Below are 27,786 nucleotides of genomic sequence, written 5' to 3'. Positions count from 1 at the left end.
TATAATAAAAGCTTCTTTACACTAATTAGATGTAGGTATAAAACAGAGATGTCACACACAAATGATGTCATCCTAAAATGAAAGCTTACCTATTCTTAAGTCTTCTTTGATGCCTGCATGTTTTCACATAAATCCACAGGAAGCTAGGGGGGACACCATTTAAGCTCGCGGAGTCCAATTAAAAAAGTGTGATGCACCCCTCATAAAATGATGAAAGGAGGCGGGCGCGCGCGTCATGCCCATGCGTGTTTGTCTCGTGTTCCATATTTGACGCACTCTTACTGTGTTTTTTTGTCTTTTAGTACTTTTATGTTTCAACTTAAGGATATATATATATTTTAAAATAATAAATGAAAGATTCAATATTCATAATATCAGCTTAGTACAACTACTTCGTATTATGTGAGCATATGATGGGGACACTGTATTGGAAAACCATTTGTGACGTTATTCCTCAACGTTATTTGAACCCAAACCTTGAAAGTACGTTGAAAAGAAACCCCCACGAACCTCATAAACAATCGTAAGGAACACCATTTGAGACGTGAATTGATTCTGAACACATTTATATGCTCATTTATGAGTAATCTATTGTGACCACCAGGGGACGACAGTGTGTATTACAATTTCCTGTTTGTCCTCAAGGGGGCGAAAACGAGCCACAACCGGCAGCCTATAAAGTCTGTAAGCTGACGCGACACTCTCCCTTTTAAACAACGTTCACAGAGAGGAAGTGGAGGCACTGAAGAGTCTTCTTAAGTTTATTATCCAGCTATTAACCGTCTTAGCGGTTAATTTGTCTCACTCGCCATGGTGTCATGTAAGTATGTCACGTAGCTCAGTTAATTCAAGAGAAACAAAAGTAACAGTCAACATCCGTTTAGCTTTAAACACATCAGCTAGCGAGCACGTGTACATTAGCTAGCTTGGCTTTCATACGACCATTAGACGCGTTGGCTGTGACTAATGGTAACAGTGAGCCAAAAAGGAAATTGCAGAAAAACCATAGTAATAATATCTCATATTTGGACCTGTCAGGAAGGGGAACACAGTCCAGCAAAGCCAAAAAAAGTAAGGATAATTTCGGCGTGGCTCATTTCTGCCAGCTAGCTGACGTAAATGCTAACTTAACTTTAAGACCTTAACCTCTTCAACTTGCTGATTCAGAATCTGTTAGTGTACTGACTTGAAACCGCCTTAATAGACTGTGATTTATGCTGTTAGCTGGCAGATGTGTGACCTAAACCACATTAACCATAACAAGTTAGTATCGAAATCAGCTAACACATTATACATGGTCGTGTTCTTTCTCAGTAAACCCATCAAATACTCCAGTGGTGACTAATTCGTTACGCGTTTAAAACATATTGGTTAATTCACAGATGACGTTAATGTACCTGGTGGCACGTTGACTTTAATAGTGTTTGACATTCTATTAGAAAATCCAGCTACAGCTCTGGAAAGCCAGCTTTATAAGCATGTTAACAGATCCTTATATTTTAATCTTTTTTTTCTTTAGCTGAAGCTCTGCCATTTAGTGGCCACCAGTATGGAACAGCTGGAGGATGATGATGGACTTCCAGCGCCCTGACATGATGATGCTGTGACAGTTTTGCGGCATCTCTGGTTGAGCAAACAGTCTGAGTGATCTAAAAGAGAGCACAGCTGCAAAGATGTGTGTAAGTGTAGAGATGAGCTCATATCTGTTTCTGCTGACCATGACCTGTTCACATGCTGCATCTTTGACAGCCTGGGCTCTCTGTTGTGAGATATCCTGGGTTTTAATTTTACAGATGCAATATTAAATGTCCCTGCGCTTTCTGCTCGCCTTTTTTCCCATGGCGTCACGGATTGAATATGGGAGGACAATTCAAACACCAAAATGTCTGTAAATACAAAAGCCTGTACCTATTGAGAGCTTAAATGTATTGCCTTTTTTTTTTTTTCCTCCATTTTCCAGTCTTGGACTTGTCGGCTGACAGGATCTTCCAGTAGCTGTGACGCACTGTTGAGGAGTATCGGTTACAGCTGATAGGTGCAGGTGAGATCTGGCATTCTCCTGTTTAGATAAGACAGGCTTTGATTTGCATCCACTGATAGACCTGAAGCAGACTTCATTGGCTTCTGGGTTTGCATAGAGATGCTAAACTGAGCTTTCCTCGCGCTTCCTGACTGCTTCTTTTTTTCTAGCAGCACAGATTGAATTGAGGAATACATTCTTAAGGAAATTTCAAGAATCACTTGTCTGGGTTTAATCAGCCTTAAGCCCATTCTAAATCGTGCATTTTTAACGGATTAAAAAATTTGAATTATGTGAACGTCTCGTCATTGCTGTCTGGAGTTGGTTGTTGTCGTAGGATGACTTGCATTTTGGTGCTGTGGTGCAACTCTTAAATGTCTGATTCTCTTGCAGATACGGACCGAGATCTCCGTGGACAAACATCAGGGGGAGCTTGGATCAGTGGAACTTTTTCCCTCTTCCTGAAACTGAGCGACTTGAATTGATTTAGTTTGTTAAAAATCGAAATTCCACAAGTGTTCTGTCATGAATACCTGCAACGTGAAATAAACTAATCCGATGTTTAAGCGTCTTTGTGAACTTGAGCCTGAACTCATTATGCAATGTTGAATCTCGTAACTCCTCAGTCAAATGAATGATAACTAGGAACATTTCTTAAACGATGGCCCACTTAGTTTAATGAGAAAGATGTCTAAAAGAATAAGTGAGATCTGTAAGGTAACTGGGAGTTTGAAAAGAACGTGGTCACCAAGAACACTCTGAAAGTTGCTTACAGTGGGACCCTAAAGTAGGTTTGCAGTGCAATGAGGCCACATCACAAATTATGGTTTTAGACTAGATTGTTCAAATGGTTCTCTGAGGGGGTAACACAGTTTTTAAAGCTCTTTTTTTCTGGTTGGATTTGCAGTGTGCATGAAAGCTTAAGTGATGCAACTGCCAGATGGCAGTTGGTTGAGGAATCAAAGTTGTAATTTCAGCCATATGCTGTTTCAACAACCCCCTGGCCTTTTTTTTTTTTTTTAATTAAAGCTTACAGTTTATATAGAAGATTGTTAATTTTCATTTGTGATGGGATTTCTGCTGCTTCATTTGTGTTCAATAACGAAATGAACATTAACGGTTCCCTTGGTGTTGACACGTATTTAAAAAAAAAAAAACTGACCCTACAAATGGAAATCTGAACTATAATTGCCTTCAGTTCCTGCCATGTGAACACATAACGGGGGAGTACTTGTGGTTGTACAACAGTTTGTTTATGGAAGACTGAAAGTGACTCCATATCTGAGTATACATTGGTACAAACAGTCATCCATCATGAATGGGGAAGTAAACTATATTCTCAAAGGTATTCACTCACCCATCCAAATAATTAAGTTCAGGTGTTCCAATCACTTCCATGGCCACAGGTGTATAAATTCAAGCACTGAGGCATGCAGACTGCTTCTCCAAACATATGTGAAAGAATGGGTCGCTCTCAGGAGCTCAGTGAATTCCAGCGTGGTACCGTCATAGGATGCCACCTGTGCAACAAGTCCAGTTGTAGAATTCCCTTGCTACTAAATATTCTACGGTCAACTGTCAGTGATATTCTAACCAAGTGGAAACGATTGGGAACGACAGCAACTCGGCCCTGTAAAATGGGGTCAGTGGATGCTGAGGCTCATAGTGCGCAGAGGTCGCCAACTTTCTGCAGAGTTAAACGCTACAGACCTCCTAACTTCCTGTGGCCTTCAGATTAGCTCAAGAACAGTGCATAAAGAGCTTCATGGAATGGGTTTCTATGGCTGAGCAGCTGCATCCATTTTGGACCATTTCATGCTCCCAGCTTTGTGGAAACAGTTTGGGGACGGCCCCTTCCTGTTCCAGCATGACTGTGCACCAGTGCACAAAGCAAGGTCCATAAAGACATGGATGAGCCAGTTTGGTGTGGAAGAACTTGACTGGCCTGCACAGAGTCCTGACCTCAACCCAACAGAACACCTTTGGCATGAATTAGAGCAGATACTGCGACAGAGGGCTCCTCGTCCAACATCTGTGTCTAACCTCACAAATGCTTCTGGAAGAATGGTTAAAAAGTCCCATAAACACACTCCTAAACTTTGTGGAAAGTTTGCCCAGAAGAGCTGAAGCTGTTATAGCTGCAAAGGGTGACGTCACATTAAACCCTATGGATCAAGAATGGGATGTCGCTTAAGTTCATATGCGTGGAAAGGCGGATGAGCAAATACTGTATATGTGACCAACATCTCAACAAACCCCCCCATCCATCTATGTGTGAGTGAAGGGTCAGAGAAGGATTTTCTGAACCAAATGAGCAGTAATGAGAAACTGTGAGCTGAACAGCTTTGTCCAGCACACGTCACGAAAAATCTAAGGGAAAACCTTACCGAAGAATGTGTGATCCCTAAAGACACCTTACCTTAAAACAGGGCCGATCCGTATCAAGGTACCCCGATTCTGCTCTTGCAACTTATCTGTATATCAGTTTAAATGCTAAATACAAGTACAAACAAGCTAAACAGATGAGCTGCAGGAGAAGCCAGCGATGGGGCATTTTTACACCGGCTCTGCTGACTGCTGTAGAGGGTTGATGTGTACAAAAAGAAGGACAAAAAAGAAAACACTAAAACAACTTTTATTGCGCAAGTCAATTCTATGTAAAACAGTCTAAAATTTCACCGGAAAGAGGCTGACCCATTGACTAAATGGGTCTAAATGAGTTTATGCAAACGACATCAGAAGTGTAAAAAAAACCAAAACAACAACAACAACAGGTCTCTCTGTCAATAAAAGTTGACCACGTTACTCATTTGTTCAGTTGCATTTCAACTAGAAAACCAGTGTCACATCCAGTCCTCTACACATGGAACCCCCCCACACTGCTTCATCATCTTGAAACCTGATGGAAGGGAATCAGGAGAGAACCCGGGCCTGATGAGCGACGGCTCGTATCAATGAAAACAAGGAGCACATTGGGACTATTCATCAGTCTTTTCCTCGGCTTGGTAGTGTCTGTACTCTGGTTTGAGCTCCCAGGTGTTCTTGTGCGTTCCCTTCACATTGTAGATGCCGATATCACGCAATATTTCCTTCAAGTAAATCTGTGGAAGGAAAAAAAACAAAACAAAACAAATATAAGTGGGAAAAGACTAACACTCTTGGTTTGTGAGAATTAAAACCATAATTGTAAGTATCATTAATCATCAAAAGTTCTCAAATAGGCAGCAGCAGAATTATGGAACTAAAAGAATTGTGTGAACCCAAGTGACCCAGATTTAAATGACTATGTAACAAGCAGGGCTCTGCCCCGTAACAAATGTATAATTCATCCCCATGAATGGGTTTTTTCTGGGCCAACAGTGTTGTTTGAAATCATCTGACATGGGCAGCGTTATAACAAAGGCCCTCCTGCTGCTCTCTGGTCTTACCACAGGCTGTTTGGTGATGTCCACCAGGTCTTTGATGTTGTAGTACTGGTGCTTCTCAAAAGCAGAAAATAACATGTCCAGCACCTGCTGCTTGGTAGCTCTCGCTCTCTTGCCCTCCTCCTTCTTTTTCCGCTCGTACTCGCGCTGCAGCAAAGAGTAAACCGACGGAGCAGAGTTATCACACGCTAACCTGAAACTTGCATATTAGTTTCCAAGCGGCTTCGGCTGCATCTCTTATTACAAACAATCATTTTCTGAAGAATGCAAAAGTCTCAGCTCTCTTTAGTTATTCTTGTATAATTTGTAGTATGTGGGTACAAAAATGTAAAAATCACGCACAAAATAACAACACATAACGCAAAATATGTACAGTCCTCTGTAGGATCTCTTACATTGTAATCGTGGCTGGCCACAGGTTTGTAATTGCTGGTGACAGGTTTCGCCAACTGCTGCGACAGCCTGACTGGTTTGGAGGACTCTTCGATTTGTAACCTGTTCAACATAGGATCACTTTACCACCAGCCACACGATGCAATCACATGGAAACTTTACAGAGACACTTAGCACAAAGACGCAGTGTATGAAAATTCAGCCTCGTTGCCCACACCTGCATGCATGCAACTCAGTGTCCTCTAAATATTACTCACCTTTTGAGTTTCATGTAACTTTCACTAACAGCAGGTCTGCACTCTGCTCTCTGCACTACCATGCCCTCCAAGGCTAGTTTATCTGGAGGAAGAAGCACAGTTAATTACTGATTGGATTAAAAAAAAAAAAAAAACTGAAAATAATCCATGTACTCTGATGCATGTTCAACTCAGTGAGGAGGGATAAAAACAACGCTGTAAATAAAGTGTAGAAAAAAACTAAACTAAACTTCCAACATGATCACAGTAACATGTAAAAAATGCCCTCAATTCATTTACAACCAGGTGATGCAATAAAAAACAAACAAAAAAAAAATCACGATTTCTTAATTTTCCAACTGTTACAATAATGAAATAAAAACATTACTGGGCTGCTGGCTCAGAATGAAGGTCAGACCTTAAACGGTTGTTTTACTGTAAGTTATTCACGTGGGTCATCTGCACCGTGGCAGACTAATTCAGACAGTAACTTTACTCTGTTTTCAAGCACAGCAATAGTCTGACCACTGACCTTATTCTAAATAAGAAAAGATTTTGGTGTTTACTTGAGTTTAAAATCGAATTCCCATTTACAGATAGATTCATGCTCTCATCACATCCCCTGTGCCAACGCAATATTTCTTTATTATATCCAAATGCCTGAAAACTTCTTGCTTTTCTTGGATTTAGTCTTCTTTTGGAGGAGTCCAGAGCATGTGCTGTAAAGCAGCCGTATGTGTCACAAAAAGCACTGAAAACTCCAGTATGATGTCATAGTGCAGTTGCATATCTACATATCTACATAATGCAACTATGGTAGTCAAAACATGGCGGAGTCTCGTTCACTGTAAGTTAATTAGGCTGATATAGCTGTGCGTGTAAACTGGTGAAAAACATAAATACTACATTGATTCGTAAGCATTTTCAACTTAAACTTCACAGCTTCTGCAATTTTTCCATTTTCCCTCTTTGTGTCACCATGAATTTGACACAGTCCCACTTCGCCTACTCTGTCTGTTGGCCATGAATCGGATGGCTCCATGAAAATATCACACACAACAGCTCGAACAATCTAAACAACCGAAAGAAAATGGACAAAAAGTTCATTCAAGTTCACGAGTCAGAAGATGTACATGGCTGCAAGCAGTAAGGACTGGGTAGATATAAACCAACACTTAGAAAGAGCCAAAGATCAACTGCCTTCGTCCCAAATTCGACAACTGACCTGACTTCCTAACCATCACCGAGAGCAGACAACTTGAAACCAAAGTCACCACACAGACTAAACTCTGAGCAACAGCCGAACAGTGTGGAGAAGTTCTGCACAAAGAGTGCAACAAAGCCCCAGAAGATGAAATCTGTTGTTACATGTGAATAAAACATCTAGTCGTGTCACCATCATGCTCATCTTCCTAAGTCCTACCTAAGGCTTATTGTTATGATACCACAAATGCCTTTTGTTGATAAGAATGAGACACTCAGTCCAGTGAAGCAGTTTTGTCACTTTGTGGCAAAATGGAGGACTCACCTGGACCTGCCCCCGCCCCTGAACCTGAGCTGCTGCCATCAGATCTTTCTTCTGACTGGCCTACAGGAAGGGAGGGAGGGATGGTAAACATGAAATAACAGGGGATGGAAGACGGGGATGGAAGGAGGGGAGTCGAGCAGCAAGATCAACACCCAGGGTTTAGTTAGTCCGACACAAAAACGTTAAATCACACAGCTTCTTGATCTCTGTCAAGCACACACACGGGCATAAGAGCAAAGCAAGCGTGGCTTTGTGACGAGCGAGCACAGATACCGTGTCCCACCACTGATGCACATCCAAGACAAGGCTGCACAAACGCATGTTTTTACAGGCTCAAAAGAAAAAAAAACAAAAAAAAAAAACTTGATACGGTCCTTGTCCTTTCTGGAAATCAATTGAATTTTACATGTTGTGGTGCTCATTTTATCAGCTGCCTTCTCAGCTGAAAAATAAACATCATATAATGCTTATCAATATTTCTGTGGTTAAAAACAGTGTCTGTGTACCGTTTCAGCCCTCAAACACACTCACTCACACACGCACACACACACACACGCACACATAAAACGGTCTCTCTAAATAAACACTGCAGCACAAGATCACCACCACTCAAAGCAAAACAAAAAACATGACCTCATAACATTCAGAGGGCAGACAAGGCTGGTGACATCCAAACTTAACCAAAGAAGTCCATGCAGAAATCAGAAATTAAATCAACTCCACACTCAGCAATGATTTGTGTCGACTCGTTCGCTCTACATTGTTCCCAAATGGTACGGTGTGACTGATCGAACGATCAATGCACTGTGGTGATTGGCATGAGACTGAAAAGGTCAACCCACAACAAATGACTGAGCAATTCCCATATGCAGACACAGAGTAATCAGACTCCATGAGGACAATGATTTGACTGGTTTCCATCGAGTGTGTACTTATCCATTTTGTACATTATGTTGCTCGTATGTACGGTGTTAAGACAACTTCAGTTCACACCCAAGAAAAAGTCTCACAACAAGCGACGAGACACAAGCAAGACAGGCAGGAAAAGACTGTGCATGAAGACAGCAAGCTGTACAAGTAGCAGAATGGACGCGCCCATCAACTCGTCACACAGAACTTACCTCTGGACTCCAGTAAAAGCAAATATTTCACATGACAGAAAAAGTGCTGGGCAGATTGTAACAGGCGCTTCATGTTGTAGCAAAGGTGTTTGGTTCAAAGCAGACACTCATCCTGTAAGTAGGCCCAGGAACTCACCAGATGAGCTCTCTGTGAAGACCGCCAGCATCTGACCTCCCACTGACTGCATGGTGAACGGATGGTCACGAGGTGCGGACACCGTCTTATCTTCTATGCCATCAATCACAGTCAGCTCTTCATTCAAAGTAAAAGACACCTGCAGACAGCACAGTGAGGCACATGTTCTGCTTTCAGTGCTGATTTTGGACGGTCGTGTTCATTCTATGCACAGAAGTTGTTACCTAACATAAATCAATTCATAATAGCTTTTTTATGTGGAAAAACACTCATTTTATGCCCATTCTTCTGAGCTGGTTTGGATGGATTAATATCGGGCACTTCACATCTGTTATGAAGCATAAAACAAGCCAATCATCTAGGACAGACAGACCAATAAAACGCGTGAGCTAAGAGCTAAGAGCTAAGGGTTTCTGTCCATGTTGGCTGCCGAGAGTTCAAACCGTGTCACTTGCTGATGCCGTGTGTGACATCATCAGCTACGCTGTTGCTAAGCTACAAAGAACCCAAGCGGTTAGTGGCAACATCTGATTATTTAAACCACATATCTCTCTCTGCAACACTTCAACTGTCCAAAAGTTTGTCAACTTATTTTTTTAATCTGTTTTCATATCTATTTGTCATCTGTCCACGGCAATAATTCATTCTGCATTAATACATTTCCCCTTCAAGGATTAATTAAGCATTAATGAACAGAACAGAACTGAACTGAAATGGACTGCATGTGGCACATTTATTTGAGCATCACTCACCTCTGCTTTTCCTTGGTTTCCTTTCCTTAAAAACAAAAGCAAGAAGCAAAATTTCACTCCAATGACAGACAAGAAAAAGTGGTCATTTAAAACACATTTGCGATGGTGCATTGACAAAACACACCCTGTCCTTCCCTACGAGTATCGACAGCTGTACAGCAGTGCAAAAATTAAAGAAGAATCATAATATCTACATTGTCCTATCTACAACATTGGAAAAAAGTGGAACCTCCCATTTCATGCAATTATCTCCTTTCTAGTCTGTCACACTCTTCAAAGACATCATGGTTTCCTTGCATGATATTTATGACAGCTAATAGCAGTAATAATTGCGTAACACCCTCGACCCTGATATTATCAGACAATGTAACTGTACAACGAACATCTCCGATTGCTACGAGCTGCAACCCCACATGATCTATACTGACCTACATCGCCTGACATAAACGCTAACATAAAAGAGTTAAACCTAAGCTCCTTCTGTGCGGTCCCTGCTGAAACTCAGCAGACAGGCTTCTGCCATGTTTTATGGATGCTCATTTATTTCACATACTTGCAGATTCTGAGTTTCCCGACTTCGCCTCTGCCTGTCGCCTTTGCCCATTGTTGAGAGAGGTATTTCGGCACCTGCAAAAAAGAAGCATGGCGGTATTTTATGAAAGATGCTTAATTCTTTGACAAAGGTCCCTGCAGTATCAACAAAAAGGGGGAACTATTCCATTTCATAGAAATGAAAATTGGATGTTGTTGGGATACTTTCTCATCCAGTGAATGTAAGGACGCACTGCCTGTATCTGGACCCACAGTTGTATTACTACTGCATCAAATCCACATCGTAGCTTAGATGTAAATGCATCTCTGACCCTTTCAATGTTGACATTTATATATTAAACAGAAGTAACAAAATTTGAAAACCATAAAAAAAGAAACGTTAACGTGTTGGTCAAAGTGTCCAGCTTTAGCCGTTTATTTGACACTATTTTGATCAGGAAGTTCTCATAATATTAGTGCCAAAAATACAGAAAAACATTCCAAGAGCTAAAAATTCCACCAATCACAGATAAAGCAATCAGCGACCCTACTGAACTCTATAAAACCATCAAGTTTGGAAAAAACAGACACAGAAAGTGTGATAAATACATTTACAGTATTTTTAATGGGGTCACAGAATTTGCTGTTACACTTCCAAATGTTACCATTAACGAAGTAACAAAGTAACGGTATAAGACTCTAAATATGTAAGTCTGGTACAAATAAATTTAATTTTTTTTTTTTTCTGTGACTGATTTGTACACATTCGCAAATTGTTAATGGCTGTCCGCTACATTTAATTCAGTTAGTTACTTCACTGCTATTCTGTAGCAGTTAAGTTGACTTTGTTTTTTTTTTTTGCTTTGTTTTTTTACCAACGTAAGAAAAGCTCTCAACTAAACTCAGTTGGCTTATTGGGGTTATTTGACTTATTTAGGCAGCAGTTTGTGGTCGTTAGCTACACCGCACTATTTCAGTCGGCAGTCGCACAAATGCTAAGCTACGTTACAGTTAGCCTCGGTGTGTGTTTACATGTATAACTGAGCCTAAATCAAACTTATCAACATGATTAAAGATAGTATACACGCACCTTAACAAGCCACACTCCTGTGTTTTGCTTGGCACCAGTTAAGTCCACCTCTCCTTTTTCTGACATGTTTTAAAATGATGCTAATTTATCGATTCAACCGTCATACGGGTGCGTAGTAAGTACGGCAACTCTTATGGTCCATACCAATGTTGACGTCCTTCGCTAAGCTTGGTACCATACAGTTTATTTAAAAAATCTACAAAACTATTTAGGTGCGGGCAAAATAATAATTCTTACTAAAATATAAAGGTACAAAGAACAGGCAACATGGAGTTTCTGCTATATTTTACAGCAATCTGCATTAAATACATTTACAATAATAATATATATTTTTTAAAATCAGTCACAGTTTATAAATTATGCTTTAATACAAAGATTTGGTGGCTTTGAGTGGGTCCGAGGATCCGAGTCAATGATTCGTCCAAAGCAGTAGGTTTAGCAAAACCAATTATTCGAGAGTTTTTATTCATTCTGTAGAAATAAAATAAAAAATATGAAAAAAAAACAAACAAACAAAAAAACAGATCATTATGTGACAGACCGGTGAAAATGTCTTACAATAAAGTGACAGTGACTCTGCAGAATATAACAAGCCAGCTTTACACTACTTTTTTTAAATTTGAGATTACACATACATGCATTTGGGCCACTTTTTTGTCGTCTGTCATTGCAACTGGATCATGTAATTGTGGGATTAAGGACAGTGAGAGTTAACAAAGTCTGACTTTTTCCCACTGACTTCCAGAATAATTTCAGCGCACCAAAATAAAATAACCACCAATATGACAGGATGAATATCAAGTAAACTGATGTGCTGTTCCTGTTGCTGTTATGTAGCCAAATCTAAAAAGACAGCCTGATATAGAGTATAACAATATATGAAAAATATAGGATTTGTTTAAATATCTTTATATCTTTCCACATCATCAGCTCTAAAGCGATATTTCCTGGGTTAAAAAGCATGCTCTGCTGGCTTGCTTTGTAATAACTTGAATTAGTCTAAAACCTTTACCATAGCATTGAATCCAGTCAGCGATACAAATTCCCATAAATGACATCTTGCATGTCTTTACTGTCCATTTAGTCCAGTCTCGTTTACCTCACAAACAAAATAAGTATCTGTACACACATAGTCCATATTGTACAAACTCACTATAAAAAAAATTTTACTAGACAGCTTGCTACTGGAAATCTGCACGCCGACGGATTTCTTTAACACTTTGACAGTGTGTTACAGGAACATTCGGTCCTTGCTGTGGGAGAAGCGTGTGTTCAGCTCCTGAGACTTCTTCAGCAGTCGCTCCTTCTGAGCGTCGTCAAAGCGATTCACCTGCAGGTCTGCGTCCCGATCAAATGGCTTCCTCTCCACTGGTTTGTCTGCGGTATCCTTAGCTTTTTCTTTCATCTTCTTTGTGTGCAAAGTCATGAGAGACTCGGCGCGTTTAGATTCCTGAAAGCAGTGAAAGAGGGTGCAGACATCTTAGTTCAGGCTTTAATGGAAGTGCTTGTAAACAGGGTCATTTTGGAGTGAGGAGGTAAAGCTACTTACATTATATTTAGACACTTTCTCCGCAATTTCTAATTCCTTCCGGGAAACTTGTGGGACATCATCTTTCTCCGCCTCACCCTTCTTCTTTCCTTCAAGACGTTCCTAAGGGGAAGGAGCAAACCTATGAGATCCAGCGATTGGAACTAGAAGCAAGAAGCAGCCTAATGAGAACGACAAAGCCGAGTTATTTTTCATTAACTACCCTGGCCTTGCGCTCCCTGTCGGCTGGCGTGTCCGTCCAAATGGAGCGATCCTTGTTTTCTGGACCGGATCTCTTCTTGAAAGTCCGCGCCCCCAAGCCAATGTGCTGTAGCTCTGGTGGGAGCTCCGTCATCCACGTTTCTCTGGCCAGCACCTCAGGAGAGTCCTGTTGACACAAAATACACACTGAGAGGAAATTCAGAGGAAGAAAACCTCAGAAGGTATGAAAGAGGAGTTCAAAGTTCAAACTACGTGGGGAAAAAAACGGGTGGAAAGAAATAAGGACTCACATCGGTCAGCTTCTCTTTCATCCTTTGTGCCCTGCGCTCAAACTCAAGTGCCACAGTGTCCTGAATAGGCCCTTTGGCAGGCATAGGTCCAATCACATCCTCACCCTCTTCCTCGCTGCTAGAGGCCTCGGCATGGTAGCCCGGGGGTAAGGCAGGCCCTGGGAGATCGTCTTCGTCCTCAGCAGCACTGTCATCATCATAAGTTTCTCTGCAAAACCCTGGGGGCAAAGCCGGTCCGATTGCAGGCGGCCTGCGGGAATACTATGAAGTTACAGCTTCCACAATTAAGTATTCACTTGCACTGTTATCCTGCTCAATTTCTACGAGCTCACTATACAATTGTAGGGTGATATTTGCTCACCTTTCTGGAGAACTCTGTTGTTTTTTAAATCCTGGAGGCAGAGCTGGCCCAAAGAAACCATCATCATCATCATCTTTGTTCCTGCTCAGAGACATGTGTTAGTGTTTTTTGTTTGTTAAGACACTGGTGTACTTCGCATACAGTCCACATGTGCACCCACTCTGCAGGTCTGTCTCCGGCTGTCCTGGCTCTTTTCACCGCCACCTCCGGCTCAGCCTCATCCGAGGAGCTCGACGGTTCCCCCCGTTTATAGCCGGGAGGCAAAGCGGGTCCGGCGACTACAGGGTTAGAAGAAAAACGGTTAACGCTCAAACAAAGGCAGCCTGGTCCAAATATATCCGATTCATAATTTGATCAGTCTCTGCAAGCATCTGACAAATGATATGTTGTCTGCCTTACAGCCCGTTTCGTGATCTTCGTCTTCAGAGCTCTCCTCTCTAAACATCGGGGGCAAAGCAGGTCCAATAAGTTGATCAGACGACATCTTTGTAACAGATTAAGTCGTTTCTGTTCAGATGAAAAAAAAAAACTACCTCATAAACTAAAGGAAGCGTTTGACCTTTAACTCAGGAAGTAAACAGTGGAGCGTAGTAATGTACTATCAAGCTAACGAAAATGAACGAAAATTAATGGGAAAACCCCGGTAGTTTCCCAGTGAACTGCCAGAATAAAAGTGCACGAAAAGCGTGAATTTGAATTAATTCATATTTTTTATGCTTTGTGCCTCTGCATGAAAATGGGGTCATCGTTATTTCAGCTCTAACATCCAACTCTAAAGCATTTTTCGAATTTGTATATATAAATACTTGTTGAAAATCAAAGAAAAATAACTCGTAAAATCTAAGTCAAAGTCGTTTTTTATGTGTTCATTTCAGTGCATTTGTCCAAATCTGTGGGCCAGTTGTTCCACCACATTTAATCGCAGTTCCTAATGGAAGGTGGGACCATCTGTGTTAGGATAAGGAGTCACATCTACAGGTTTATGCAGACATGTCTGAGGATTACGACAGCGGCATTGTTTGATTAACAGTTAACAGGGTGTGTTGAATTTTCCGAGTAAATGTCAGTATTCTCAGCAGAGATGAAGATATTGTCATGGAAACTTTGGTGATTGGAGAACAATAAAGCTCTACAGTCATTCAGCAGCAGGTGTAACCACAACATGAGAAATCAAATTCAAGTTCCCACACAGAGTTTGTAAATGTGATTGTAAATGTGATGACTATGACAGAAAATCATCTCTGGTGTGGTTCACACACAGAGAATATAAGCTAGACAATAAACGCACAAAACACACATTTTTAAGACAAGAATGAAAGTGACCAATGCAATGAATAAATGAAGGGGACTTTAAGAGGAAGGGTTAAAACTTTTGCAAAGTTTGTCACAAAGAAAGTGGAAAAACGCTGTTCAATACAGACTGTGAGGACACCATTCAGTCACACACAGGTCAAACAAGAAATACGGAAAATTACATCATGAAAGTTGGAGAGACACAAACAATTCATTGCATGAGAGGCTCGAGTCATAATGACAGTGTGGTCTTCATAATGGCCCCAAGCTTTGAATCACTGTGTCTGAATCAGAGTTGCTTAAAGTGGCAGGAACTTAAGGAAGTTGTTTTCGCAGTCTGCACTCTAAAGTCCTAAACCTTAATGTCGATGCAACAGGGAGCAGTAAAAAGCCATTGTAGCGTCTAAAATCTGCCTTCTTGAATAGATTAAACTGACCTTCCTCGAACCTGGTTTTATTTTGAAAGATGATACCGGAAGTTGGTTCTCCTCATTTCTTTTCCCGTTCGTTGCAAAAGTGTCACACCAGTTAGTGCATCTTTTGGACGTTCCAGGACCACGACTGACTTATGGAGAGAAAAGAAAAAAAGTAGTGACCTATTTTAAGACATAAACGTTTGAAAATGGGTAAACGGGATAAAGGAGATCGGGGTAAGTGGCTTCAAGTTCAAATCTACGTAGCTAGTCAGTGGGAGCTAACTGAGTCGCAAACTGAAAGAAGAGTATCTTCTAACATCTGTGCCTCCTCTCTGACCATACTACGGCTTTATTCTCGGAGTATTGAAACATCTACAATGGTTATATTAAGTTCAGGTTACGTTGGTTGTTGTAGTGAAACTGGAGGTTAGAAGTTACCAACAAAGAGGGACAGGGTTTGTGTGTAACAGATGTTTCAGGAGGCTAAACACGCAACGCAATTTGGCAAAACATGTCCCACAAACTGCACCAGCGTGTAATCGGTGGGTTTTAAAAAGCTTCAGCATGTGTAATTACAATTCAAAACAAAACGAGTCACATATATGCATGTGTGTTGGTTATTTTTCTTCCCCTGCATATAAGAATGTTGTCCCAATTCATTTGCTGCAGAGAAGAAACCAAAGAAGCGGTTTTACGAGGAGGAAGACGATGAAGAGGAGGCGACAGCTAACGACCCTCAGGAAGCCGTTCCTGCTGCTGCTGGAAAACAAGTGGATGAATCCGGTACAAAGGTGGATGAGTACGGGGCCAAAGACTATCGTATGCAGATGCAGTTAAAGAACGATCACTCCTCACGCCCACTCTGGGTGGTAAGATACGCCTGGATTGTTCATGTCCTCGGTGAAAATTTACTAATGAATAACTTGTGGCCTCTTCCAGTTTTTACACGGTGTTTGCATAAGAGTGAACATGTATGTCTGTTTTGGTTCCCCTGCAGGCTCCAGATGGACACATCTTTTTGGAAGCCTTCTCACCGGTGTATAAGTACGCCCAGGATTTCCTGGTGGCCATTGCAGAGCCGGTGTGCAGGCCGAACCATATCCATGAGTACAAGCTGACTGCATATTCCCTTTATGCAGCTGTCAGCGTGGGGCTGCAGACTTCTGATATTGTGGAGTACCTTCAGAAACTCAGCAAGACATCTGTACCTGATGGAATTGTACAGTTCATTAAGGTCTGACTGGGACATCATTGGGTGTGTTTGGGGATGTTATTTAATTTTTTTTTAATTGTGTGGTTTTGATAACTTCAACAAACTGCATTTGATCCCTCTTTTTCTCTCAGCTCTGCACTGTGAGCTATGGCAAGGTCAAACTGGTGCTCAAACACAATAGGTAAAGCATTTTTTTTTTTTAAAGACTGTTCCTTTTTATTTTTGCGTCATTAGTCGTCCCTTCAGTCCTCTTCTTATACCTGTCATCCACTCTCAGGTACTTTGTAGAGAGCGCCTTCCCTGATGTGATCCAGCGCCTTTTGCAGGACAACGTGATCCGTGAGTGTCGTCTCCGCACTGCGGACGGAGCAGAAACGGAGCTTATTACTGAAGTCATCCACAGCAAGTCAGCGGTATGCCAACAAACACCTTATTGTTAACAAAGGTGTTGTATTCTCAGCCGGAAGATGTCAATGAAATAAAATTCCAGTAGAAGGCCATCTGCTAAATTCAGCAGCTAAAGTATGAAGTTTCTCAGAGCAGAGCTGGGTCTTGTGGTAGCTGTGATGTAGCATCACACCATAGCGTGCTGCAGCTACGCCAAGATGGCTCACGCATAGTCCTCTTTTTGGCAGATCTCCAAGTCCGTGCAGGAGAAGGGAGGTACTTCCACCTCCCAGCAGGTGAGCGAGGGGCAAACTTCAACCCAGCAGGTCCCTGAGGACATATTCAGCTACTATGAGCAGATGGATAAGGAGGAAGAGGAGGAGGAGGAGACTCAGACTGTATCCTTTGAAATTCGCCAGGTATGAATGGAAAAAATGAAAGTGAAGCTTGGTGTTTTGCCCCTTAAATAACAGTTTGTGTTTAATGTTTTGTTACAAATGATGCATCGCCCTTAAGGGAGGAAACTCTTTCACCTCCCACTTTCAGCTCCTCTCTGTTCTTGCCTTGTCTGGTTTAGGAGATGATTGAAGAGCTACAAAAGCGTTGTATTCAGCTGGAGTACCCCCTCTTAGCAGAGTATGACTTTCGCAATGACACAGTCAACCCAGACATCAACATAGACCTGAAGCCCACTGCCGTGTTGCGGCCCTACCAGGAGAAGAGTCTGCGCAAAATGTTCGGAAATGGACGTGCGCGCTCGGGAGTCATCGTACTGCCCTGCGGTGAGACAGCTGGTTCAGAGCAGTTGAGGAGGACTAAACATTGAGTGATAAAACGGAGAGCCTTACATCTAAATACAGACTTGAAAGTACAACTTGAATATGACATACTGATCCGCATCATCTAGCATGTTGACTAACTTGCTCAGTCTGCTTGATAAAGGGATGTTGTCCTCAGTAGAGCCTTTATCAAAAATATTCATTTGAATGATTCTTCCCCGTCTTTGATTTGCAGGAGCGGGCAAATCTCTGGTGGGCGTGACAGCAGCGTGCACCGTGCGTAAACGCTGCCTGGTGTTGGGTAACTCCTCTGTGTCTGTGGAGCAGTGGAAGTCCCAGTTCAAGATGTGGTCCACTATCGATGACTCTCAGATCTGCCGCTTCACCTCCGATGCCAAAGACAAGCCCATTGGCTGCTCAATAGCCATTAGCACCTACTCCATGCTGGGCCACACCACCAAGCGATCCTGGGAGGCTGAAAGGGTCATGGAGTGGATGCGGAGCCAGGAATGGGGACTCATTATCCTGGATGAGGTGCACACCATCCCTGGTGAGTTCGTACCAGACCGCTTCAGATAGTTTAGTATTTTGTTTTCCTCATGATAGTTTGACTACAGTGGGACATGGAAACGCTGGATAGGCACACACCTTGTTGAAACCTTAGCTTGATCACTGTCCTTTCTCTGTAGCAAAGATGTTTCGTCGTGTTCTGACCATTGTCCAGGCCCACTGCAAACTGGGCCTCACCGCCACGCTGGTCAGGGAAGATGACAAGATTGTGGACCTCAACTTCCTTATCGGGCCAAAGCTGTTCGAGGCTAACTGGATGGAACTGCAGAACAATGGTTATATTGCCAAAGTCCAGTGTGCAGAGGTAGGTCTTGTCACACAGAAAATAAGATAATTGAATAGGAACATTAGATTTTGTATATAAAAGAGATTTGTGTGCCTTTTTTCTGTATAAACGTTCTGACTCAACTGATATTGAGCCATTTTATAATCAGCTTTGTGTTAAATGATGTTCAGAAAATTGGTCATTGTGTAATCCTGGCTGATGTCTCACATGTAGTGAGAGTTAAACGGAGATGAAGCCACCACCTGGTGCACTTTCTGTATATATATAAAACATATAAATATCTGAAAGAGCGGGACATTGATGTTATAAAGTCTGTAATGTCATATGATCCGGTGATATTTGGTGGTTATACCATATAATAGAGTAGATAATAGAGAGATGCCTCGATTTCTAAATAATAAAAACGTTGTAGTTCCTTTTTAAATAAAAGACATGTTAATAATGAAATGTAGTACATACAAGTACATGTGCTGTCTACTCTGGTATGTGCTCCTGAATTATCTGATGTTTTATACATCGACTCTGAACCTCATACAACCTCATTGTATTATTGGTGCAAGATTATTTGATCAGCATCTTCTAATTTTCTATTTTAAGTGCAGCTCTTTGGTCCATTAAAGCATAACTTGGTAACTTGAGTAAGATTAACATTGTTGCCGTGCCTTGAAGGTAAGGCATGAGACAATCTGTGCGTTAATTGGCTAACCCAGTCTGACAATTTCCAACATTGTGAAAAGAGTGACTGAAAATTCAGAGGAGCCTGTGCACTCCAGGACTGTTCAGTCAGTTTTGGTCAGTTTTTTAATTGCCCTTTGAACGACACATGCAGATTTGCACTAATGCTAAATGTGAGTGTTGATAAATGTGCACTGCCCTCTGTTTGAAAGGAAATGCTAAACAAAGAAAGGAGTTTCAGGTGAGAGAAGTGTGTTTACACCGTTTAATTTGCTGTCATATTTTAAGTTGTGATCACTGAAAATAAGGCAATCTGAGTAATGTAGCCATCTCTGTGCTTTAGGTGTGGTGCCCAATGTCTCCGGAGTTTTACAGAGAATATGTGGCCATTAAGACAAAGAAGCGCATCCTGTTTTACACCATGAATCCCAATAAGTTCCGTGCTTGTCAGTTTCTCATTCGCTTCCACGAGCGGCGTAATGACAAGATCATTGTCTTTGCTGACAATGTGTTCGCCTTGAAGGAATACGCCATTCGCCTGAACAAGTGAGTGTTCAATAAAAGTACTTTGAAGGTTTCAAGTGTTCGTTCAAGTGAGATTTCTTTCTGTTTTTAACGCCTCTCTTTCATTTCCCTCTCAAGGCCTTACATCTATGGTCCCACCTCTCAGGGAGAGCGAATGCAGATTCTACAGAACTTCAAACACAACCCCAAGATCAACACCATTTTCATCTCCAAGGTAACCATCTCCAAGGTCTATCTGACAGGGATTTACTGCATGTAATGTAGACTGCTCTCCCTCAGCTGCCATGCACCACTAATAGCCATTAGGAGGCAGACAAGTGTTTTTGTACCGCTAACAGGTGAAATGTAATTCCTTTCTTTCTGTATACTCAGGTAAATGGATATATACTAAACCAAATAATCAGAAACATGACGTGATGTTACTACTATGAGCTTATTTTGGCTTTTTATCACAGTTTGGATGATTTAGTTTTTAGTCTGCCAACCTTTGACTCAACTATGATTGGAATGAATTGGAATAGTTTTTTAGGTAGCTGTGGACAAAGTTTCCTGAATGTTTTATCGCTTTCAGTTCATCTACGCTACTGCGCTAGTGAGGTGCCTTTTTGTTCTTTTCTCCACTATTCAGTTCAGTTTTATTTGTATACAGTGATGCCAAATCACAACAAATGTCATGTCGGGACACTTCAAAAGATGCAATCCAATTCAAGCCAATTAGAATCCTCTACATCCCTTAAATACTCTAAGGGGTTTAGGCCAGGGCTCAGGTGAGGGCATTTGAAAATGCTGTTTTACCCCTGGGCACAAATGTTCTTGCACAGATCTTGGGGGCTTTTTTTCCAGCTTTGCACCCATCGGTAAATACAAGGTCGAATACACCAGAATTCGAGAGAAACAGCCCGAGACCGATCTTTACCATACCCTAACGACAGTTTGATTTCGTCTCTTTCTTTGCTTTGCTCTGAAACATTTTCCCATCGGATCTAAGTAGGTTAAATTTGGACTCACTTGAAAATAAGACAAATCTACTAAATCTGACATCTTTTGATACATGTTCATTTGCAAGTTTAATCAGGGTGTCTTGTTCTTTGAGCTTTTAGTTTTTCTTTATGTCTTCCTTTATAGTTGTAGTTTTTGATCTTATTTCAATCTTCCCTATTTTTGTTCTGGATTTTGCTCCCAATAACATATATCGCAGCTTCCTCTTGCCAACTAACAACACTTTATCTTTGTTAATGATCAGCATACTCCACAAAGTTTGACATTCAGTTGACAACCTGAATATCTCGGGTCCAAAACATTCATTTTTATTGTACTGACCGTATCAGGGTTTAAAAGAAAATCCCACATTTCCTTTCAATTAAAAAAATAAAATAAAATAAAATGCAGACTGGTAAACTTGTTTTTTTAGTGGTAATATTGCATATCTGTGAATGTGTGAACAGGTTGGAGACACTTCCTTTGATTTGCCAGAGGCCAATGTTCTGATCCAGATCTCTTCCCATGGCGGGTCCCGCAGACAGGAGGCCCAGAGGCTCGGCAGAGTCTTGAGAGCCAAGAAAGGTTTGTGCAATTGCAAAAAAAACAAAAACAAACAAACAAAAAACCCCTTCATTGTTTGCTCATTTGTAACGCACCAAACTTTCTTGACCACCAACATCCCTGAACAAAAACAGTTGATCTCACGCCGTCATCTGCCCATTTAGGAATGGTGGCAGAGGAGTACAACGCATACTTCTATTCACTGGTGTCCCAGGACACCCAGGAGATGGCTTACTCCACCAAGAGGCAGAGGTTCCTCGTCGACCAGGGATACAGCTTTAAGGTTTGCTCACTGCTGCTGCGTCTTATCATCTCGATGCAATCCCACATTAGTCATGCTTCCTCGCTGAATTGCAACACTAATTTTATCGTATCTGTGTTTGACATTTATTCTTATGACTCAGATATCCACATAGAAGTTCACTTTCACAGTTTGAATTATTTAAAGTCAGGACACTGGATTTCACCTAGTTTTGCACCTTAGCCCACCAAGGATCCAGTTGACCTCTCATTAGTCGGTGAAATCTCTCATTCTACATTTCTTTCACTTGATTTTCTGAAATCTAAGCCCGTTTTTGGAACATACTTTCCACACCCTTGGGACAAATGGAACCCTATAACAAAGCATAGATACGGCTCTCATGAACAGATACTTATGACATTGTCAGTGCCCTCCTCTTAAGTCATTTTTAGCTGCAATTGGGGATAATGCAGTACGGGGGTATCGATAATTGATTGATTAATCATATTAGAATGGAAAATCAGTATCATGCTGATAATAATATGGTAATACTGTGATCTCAGCAGATGAAATCAAACGTTACTGAAGTGGATTTTGTTTTTTAAATAACTTTTAAAGAAAAGCTTGTTGGAAATCTTCTCTGCAAGGTGTTCACTTGCTATTTTGTTTGCTCAGACACCAGCACATCATGTACATAACAGTGATAGCAGATGGCTTTTTTTTCCTCAGATTATGATTTAACAGTCTGACAAAATCTAACAACATAATCCTTGCAAAAAAAGACCATGTTTACAGGCCAATAATGTCATAACAAATGACAAAGCACATCCCAGACCTATAAGGGTAAGGTGTGGTTAGCAACAGAAAGAACTTCTAAGAAGTTAACTTGCTGGTTTACAGACTTTAGGTAAACATGACCCTTCCTCCAAAAGAAAGAGACTAAATGATTCTGGCACTGGTGCATCAAGCCAAACTTGTATTAGTTCAGTTATTTTCCTCCAGAAAGGCACGGGGCGAGTCCATGTATCGCCTACAAAGATACCGTCATGTTAGGTAAACGGATGGGTGTAAAACTGTATAGATGTAGTATCTTATGATGTGTCAATTTTCCTCAAGCTTCTCTCGTGGACCAGCCCGTGCTGGAAATGAACTCTGCCCAGCGCTCCTGACCAGCGTTAATATTTAAATTATTAACAACAACTTATACATGGCAGAAGCTTAGCGAGCTATTTTAGGCATCTTAAAATAACACTGTATCAGATGTTTGTTTGACAGTACCTCCCCAAACTGCCTCTGATCTGTAAATGTCTCTAAAAGTCTCCCTTGTCCTTCAAATTAGGCTTTGTGCAGAGTTACTGATGGGATTTGACTATATTGTCAGTAGTCTGTGCCAAGAAAATACTAGTTTCCCTAATTTAAATGTTGGATTATTTCATGGTGAAGAATATATCTGTCTATATGGGGAGATATTCAAGAATTTGTGGAGCTTAATCCTTAGATTCTTCAAGTGACACGGAACTGGATTCATTGGTTTACCCCCAAAATCACCTGTTGATGAGACTGTTTGTGACAATACCTCATCTGGACTAAAGGGGGCAGTGAGTTCTTGCTCAATTGACACCCATTCAGAGTGGTAGTTCTCATTTATCCAACACTTTGCAAAGTTGGCCAACTCACAGGCAATACTGTACAGCTTCACATTAGTTGGGGAACTCTACAAGTACTTTTTATTCTTTGCTTTATCTTTGTAAGGGTGGAAGGAACATTTAGCATCCGTATAGTTTATCCCAGATGAGATCCATTTAAACTGATCAACTTTGACCATCTGTGAGCAGCACACATTGGAGACATAACCTCTGATTTGTGCCATTGATTTTCTAACCAGAAATCTGTGAAAATGCCTAAATTCTATCAAAGAGAGTCTCTGTAGAGGATGCTGTGTCAGAGAGCAGACGGATTACAAAAAAACTTTACGTTCCCTTCCCCTTTAATTCCTACCTGTTCTCTAACAGCTATCGATAATGGCTCAATAAATAGTAGAAACAGAAATTGGGGACTGAGGAAAATTAAAAGCTCCACTCCATCCATCCATCTGTTTTCTTCCGAGGTCGAGTAACGGAGGCAACAGGTCCAGGAGAAAAACCCAGACATCCATCTCCCCAGCCTGGGGGCTCCTGAGGCGTTCCCAGGCCAGAAGGGCCTCTCAAGTCCTGGGCCTGCTTTGGTTATGCAGGGGCCGGAAAGCAATCAAAAGCGACTCCGGTACCCCATACTCCCTCAGCAGCCCCCTACAAAACACATGTAGACTGGATGGTCCCCTCAGTAACTGTAAGGGTAGAGATCTGGTCCACTGTTCCATGACCTGGGCGAAAGCCACACTGCTCCTCCTGAACCGGAGGTTTGACAGCTCCACTCAGCCCTGTCAAATGCTTTCTCAGCAAAAACTGAGATGGCAGCGGCATCATTACTATAACTAAAACATGAGATGGAACTCGCATCTAAGGTTATGAGAGGAGGACCTTCCTTTAAATAAAGCCAATGTGATCAATAATAATTAGATTTTAAAGTTTCTTTTTTCAGTATTTGACTCCCTTTTTTAAAATGATTTCTGAAACGGATCCTTAATGTTCAGGTTGCGCTTTGCTTCTCTGTAGTATCGATTTTTAAAAGTTTGAATGTTCTCCTTTCAGTGTCTCTTATCTGGAGATGTAGTTCAGACTAGAATGAGCCTGATGTTACACGTCCAAAAGGATTTGGTTTCATCATATCCTGTCTGGCTGGTGGCTGGTGCGCTCTGAAGCTGTCCAACACTGAAATCTGAGCGGGATTCTGGCAACGGTCAGTGTGGGTTTTCTGTGGAGACAAAACAAGAGAAAAGAATGAATCACTTACAGAGTTAGTTTTCAGTCTGTCAGCAGACGCCTCCACTTCTGCTGCTGATTCAGATCTACAGTTAAATTTTGAGGAATGTGGGTCATATGTCTGTGGCGGAGTTTTCGGGCCAGAGGCCAGGGAGGGGGCTACTATTAAAAACACTGGAAAAGGGATTCAAGTCATAAATGTACAAGAAAACCATCAGATGCTCTCCAACATGAAACGTATCATAATTACATTTACAGGAAGAAGAAAACGTTTTTGTTCAGAACAGTATACATGCAGCCGTTTGTTGTGAAGTATTCCAATAGAGGATGACCTAATGAAATCTGAATGTCAGTACTGGATTTAGCAATAAGGAAATACTCATCATATTAATGTCACAAGCGAAGAGACGTCGCCTTGAGCTGGATCTCTTCAGAGGTGACATTTACAAACAGGACACGGCAGATACAGGTTGACATATTGCACCTCCTCATTGAAGTGTTCGGGGATGAGGTTCATTTTTAATTTTTTTATTTTGCTGTCAGTCAAGTCTTTGAGTTTATAATCTTCTACCATCTTTTTTTCTTCTTGTAAATTTCCATTTGAGTTAATTTGATCATTTCTGAATCTTACCCCCACTTCAGCAGTTTTGTAGTTTTAACTTAACGTAACACTTGAGGATCTGGGGAATTTCTTTGCTCTTTGCTACCCCGACAGCGTACAGGCGTCACACCGCTGTCATAAAAGCACCGTGCGGCCCTGCACATGCACAGCCATACACACAAATGTCTTGTCATGTAGTAGAGGCCACAACGACACCATCCGAACTCCACACATGTGACCGTAAAGCAAAACGTTGTGGTGCAGGGCTGGAGAGCAAAGTCGTGAACTGTGGTATCTCGGGCCCCAGGCCCCCTAGGGCAGACTCAGGCCCAGACACATGTAGAGCAAAAGTCAATGTACTTCAGAATGAGTCAGAATCACAGGTTCACAAACTCCTGTAGCCTTGCTTTAATGTTTGATGGCCTTAACACAGCATCAATCGTATCAGATGACAAAATGCCAGTAAAATTTTACACATGGAAAATAATATAATAACTGTATCTTACAGAAATTACAGAAATCTTTTACCCATTAGGTTGTTTTTTTTAATTATTAAATGTATTTGTGACAAACTGGAAAATGTTTGTCCACAACAAAACGAAAAGGGATCAAAAACCGTGTATCTGATCCTTGAACTTCATTTATGATGCATCGTGTTTTTGTTCCTTTCATTAATTCTGCCACAAACTCTCTTTCACAGGTCATCACCAAGTTGGCGGGTATGGAGGAAGAGGACTTGATGTTCTCCAGCAGAGACGAACAACAGCAGCTGCTTCAGAAGGTGCTGGCTGCCTCAGACCTGGATGCTGAGGAGGAGGTGGTGGCAGGCGAAGTGGGCACGAGACCACAGGTGATGACTTTCTCTAAATTCAGAAAAGGTGTAAAACGGCTACAAGAAGAAGTTTTTGTCAGCTGCTGGCAAATTTACACAGTGTGTATATTACAGCCGCAGGTCCCTAAACGTTGGAGGCTCTGTGTGGAATGTTCATGAAAATTCTCACGTCTCTCTCTCTCTCTGCTCCTTCATCAGGTCTCAAGGCGAGCAGGCACCATGAGCTCCATGTCTGGTGCAGACGACACCATCTACATGGAATATCAGAGCCGGGGCAGCAAAGCCTCTGCAGCGGGCAAGAGTGTTCACCCACTGTTCAAGCGCTTCAGAAAGTAGCTCCACTGAACCCTGACACTTGAAAAACCTACTCTGTTGTAACAGGGCAATAGGACATAGTTGAGGGGGGAAAAGCAACTACTGAGTTGCGGGTTCAGAGTCCATCTTGACTGGTGAATAAAGCAACTTTTGAAGATAACCAGCAACTAAGTCTGATGGCTTTGGAAAGCCAGACTTGTCTCTACGGAGGATGAGACTGGACGGCTGCTCAAACACGACGAAGAGGCCGTGCTACCTTTTAATTGGCTAAAGATCAACTCAGCCTTTTGGCAGAGGGAAGGAAAAACATCTATTTAGTGTTAACTTGATTGAGATAATAATGGATGTATTTTGGTCACCAGATTAACCGTTTGTAAATTTGGCTGAAATGCCCATTGGTCTGTACCTGAAGAAAAGAAAAGATTTTGTTTTTAATGTTATGTCATGGAATCAACTTTAAAATGTTCCTTAATACATTTTGTAGAATAATTTGTATCTGAAGTTGTTTACTTTTGTTTGCTTGTTGTTAACTTTTGATGTATTGAAAAAGTCTGGACAGTAAGAACATGGTAATTACACCGGAATGAATGTTGGTTGCCGAAAAAAGACGGTGAATAACTTCAGTGTTATATAACAAAGGGGAAATCAATAAATAGGTTCAAATAAAGAAAACACAAAGACTCTTGTTGCTGTTGGGAAATAGTCAAGACTGACCACATCTCATTTAAAGTTATGGTCTTTTGGCCTGATGAAGCATGTGTAGTACTATGTACAACAATTCACATCCATAGAGAATGTAAGGAGTGAAACTGCTTGCATAAAAGCCAGGAATAGAGGGGGGAGGAAAGGTGGGAGGATGGGAGGACTTCCTCTCCCTGTTGATGACTTGAAAGGTATTCCAACAAGAAAATCGAGATCCTTGTGCAAGCCCCAAAAGGGGGCGAGTGTGGGAAAATAAGCACCTCTGCCCAGCCGCCCTTGGCTGCATGTTTCCCCGTGAACAGCCTCATCTATGACCCGCGGGAGTAATCACTTAGAGCTTAAAGGTTTGGAAAAAAGTGAAGAGCATCGAGGGGGATTTGAATTCACGTGTCTGTCAATTAACTACAGAGAGGATGGACCATCTTACTGTCTGCTGATTTCTATCCTTAATAAGTGATGCATGGCATGGGGATCGTGGAAGATAGCCTGCGCTAATGTTTTAGCTCTGTTGAAAGTGGCAGCAGGTTTGGGATGTAAAACTCTTTACATCCACCACTTAGAGGGGTGAAGAAGATCGCCATCTTTAAGTTCAGTTTGAGTTCATGGGTATACTTTACGAGATAGATACTAATATTTTGCTTTAGCTGAGCTGCCAAACATACCATTCGTCTTTTGCAGATGTTTAATTACACGTCAGGCGGGATGAAAAATGTTAGACCTGTAAATCCCGTGCCTTTGTGAGCTTCTGCAGTCCATCCGCACAGACTGTATACAGACTGTCAGTATTTCTTAAAATAAAACTTTACAACGTGAACTCTTCTATGTGTATGTGTAAACGGTCAATGGTTTGTGAACGCTCCTCGTACTTACAGGAGCTGTGGGTGGCTCTGTCCTCTCCCCCAACACTCTTTTCAA

At 41.5% G+C, this 27,786-nt stretch overlaps 3 protein-coding genes, 1 long non-coding RNA gene and 2 other non-coding genes across 7 annotated transcripts; 4 read left to right on the top strand and 2 right to left on the bottom strand.

The window, feature by feature from the left end:
• Positions 1 to 710: 710 nt before the first annotated feature.
• On the top strand, positions 711 to 2,586 carry LOC140302067 (uncharacterized). The gene is made up of 4 exons (XR_011914944.1): positions 711 to 820; positions 1,520 to 1,679; positions 1,961 to 2,041; positions 2,414 to 2,586. It is a non-coding gene; the product is annotated as an uncharacterized lncRNA (long non-coding RNA).
• On the top strand, positions 1,735 to 1,871 carry LOC140302670 (small nucleolar RNA SNORA31). The gene has a single exon (XR_011915117.1). It is a non-coding gene; the product is annotated as a small nucleolar RNA SNORA31 (small nucleolar RNA).
• On the top strand, positions 2,085 to 2,219 carry LOC140302669 (small nucleolar RNA SNORA31). The gene has a single exon (XR_011915116.1). It is a non-coding gene; the product is annotated as a small nucleolar RNA SNORA31 (small nucleolar RNA).
• Positions 2,587 to 4,639: 2,053 nt separating the features above from the next.
• gtf2f2a (general transcription factor IIF, polypeptide 2a) lies at positions 4,640 to 11,350 on the bottom strand. 2 transcript variants are annotated; one of them, XM_072380808.1, is made up of 9 exons: positions 11,233 to 11,350; positions 10,165 to 10,238; positions 9,612 to 9,636; positions 8,860 to 8,998; positions 7,603 to 7,662; positions 6,096 to 6,177; positions 5,841 to 5,940; positions 5,449 to 5,592; positions 4,640 to 5,121 (listed from the first exon to the last, which is right to left on the bottom strand). In XM_072380808.1, the coding sequence occupies exons 1-9, from the start codon at positions 11,296 to 11,298 to the stop codon at positions 4,999 to 5,001; spliced, it is 813 nt and encodes a 270-aa protein (XP_072236909.1). In that variant the 5' UTR covers positions 11,299 to 11,350; the 3' UTR covers positions 4,640 to 4,998. The 2 variants fall into 2 exon arrangements, with proteins under 2 accessions (XP_072236909.1, XP_072236910.1); XM_072380809.1 differs by lacking the exon at positions 7,603 to 7,662.
• Positions 11,351 to 11,575: 225 nt separating this feature from the next.
• Positions 11,576 to 14,202, bottom strand: gpalpp1 (GPALPP motifs containing 1). The gene is made up of 7 exons (XM_072380807.1): positions 14,033 to 14,202; positions 13,794 to 13,911; positions 13,634 to 13,714; positions 13,273 to 13,522; positions 12,984 to 13,148; positions 12,782 to 12,883; positions 11,576 to 12,682 (listed from the first exon to the last, which is right to left on the bottom strand). Exons 1-7 carry the CDS (start codon positions 14,115 to 14,117, stop codon positions 12,464 to 12,466), a joined length of 1,020 nt encoding a protein of 339 aa, XP_072236908.1. The 5' UTR covers positions 14,118 to 14,202; the 3' UTR covers positions 11,576 to 12,463.
• Positions 14,203 to 15,440: 1,238 nt separating this feature from the next.
• On the top strand, positions 15,441 to 26,658 carry ercc3 (excision repair cross-complementation group 3). The gene is made up of 15 exons (XM_072380805.1): positions 15,441 to 15,576; positions 16,012 to 16,211; positions 16,340 to 16,576; positions 16,687 to 16,736; positions 16,833 to 16,968; positions 17,191 to 17,361; positions 17,520 to 17,724; positions 17,957 to 18,271; positions 18,411 to 18,595; positions 19,596 to 19,798; positions 19,895 to 19,991; positions 21,223 to 21,340; positions 21,484 to 21,602; positions 25,723 to 25,872; positions 26,053 to 26,658. The coding sequence occupies exons 1-15, from the start codon at positions 15,549 to 15,551 to the stop codon at positions 26,188 to 26,190; spliced, it is 2,352 nt and encodes a 783-aa protein (XP_072236906.1). The 5' UTR covers positions 15,441 to 15,548; the 3' UTR covers positions 26,191 to 26,658.
• Positions 26,659 to 27,786: the final 1,128 nt, after the last annotated feature.

The sequence above is a fragment of the Leuresthes tenuis genome, unplaced genomic scaffold (genome assembly GCF_036924035.1).
Source record: "Leuresthes tenuis unplaced genomic scaffold, fLeuTen1.0.hap1 SCAF_2, whole genome shotgun sequence".
In the NCBI taxonomy this organism is placed as follows: Eukaryota; Metazoa; Chordata; class Actinopteri; order Atheriniformes; family Atherinopsidae; genus Leuresthes; species Leuresthes tenuis.
The sequence above is the reverse complement of the archived record's forward strand: the minus strand, read 5'-3'. Positions and strand labels throughout refer to the sequence as shown.

Coding starts and splice junctions, on each gene's coding strand:
- gtf2f2a (XM_072380808.1), bottom strand. CDS start 11,298: ATGTCAGAAAAAGGAGAGGTGGACTTAACTGGTGCCAAGCAAAACACA. Junction 10,239..11,232: donor CAGGAGTGTGGCTTGTTAAG/GTGCGTGTATAC, acceptor TCTTTTTTGCAG/GTGCCGAAATACCTCTCTCA. Junction 7,663..8,859: donor CTTCACAGAGAGCTCATCTG/GTGAGTTCCTGG, acceptor CCCTTCCTGTAG/GCCAGTCAGAAGAAAGATCT.
- gpalpp1 (XM_072380807.1), bottom strand. CDS start 14,117: ATGTCGTCTGATCAACTTATTGGACCTGCTTTGCCCCCGATGTTTAGA. Junction 13,523..13,633: donor CAACAGAGTTCTCCAGAAAG/GTGAGCAAATAT, acceptor GTATTCCCGCAG/GCCGCCTGCAATCGGACCGG. Junction 12,884..12,983: donor ACAGGGAGCGCAAGGCCAGG/GTAGTTAATGAA, acceptor CCTTCCCCTTAG/GAACGTCTTGAAGGAAAGAA.
- ercc3 (XM_072380805.1), top strand. CDS start 15,549: ATGGGTAAACGGGATAAAGGAGATCGGG. Junction 16,737..16,832: donor CTGGTGCTCAAACACAATAG/GTAAAGCATTTT, acceptor ATCCACTCTCAG/GTACTTTGTAGAGAGCGCCT. Junction 21,341..21,483: donor AGTCTTGAGAGCCAAGAAAG/GTTTGTGCAATT, acceptor CTGCCCATTTAG/GAATGGTGGCAGAGGAGTAC.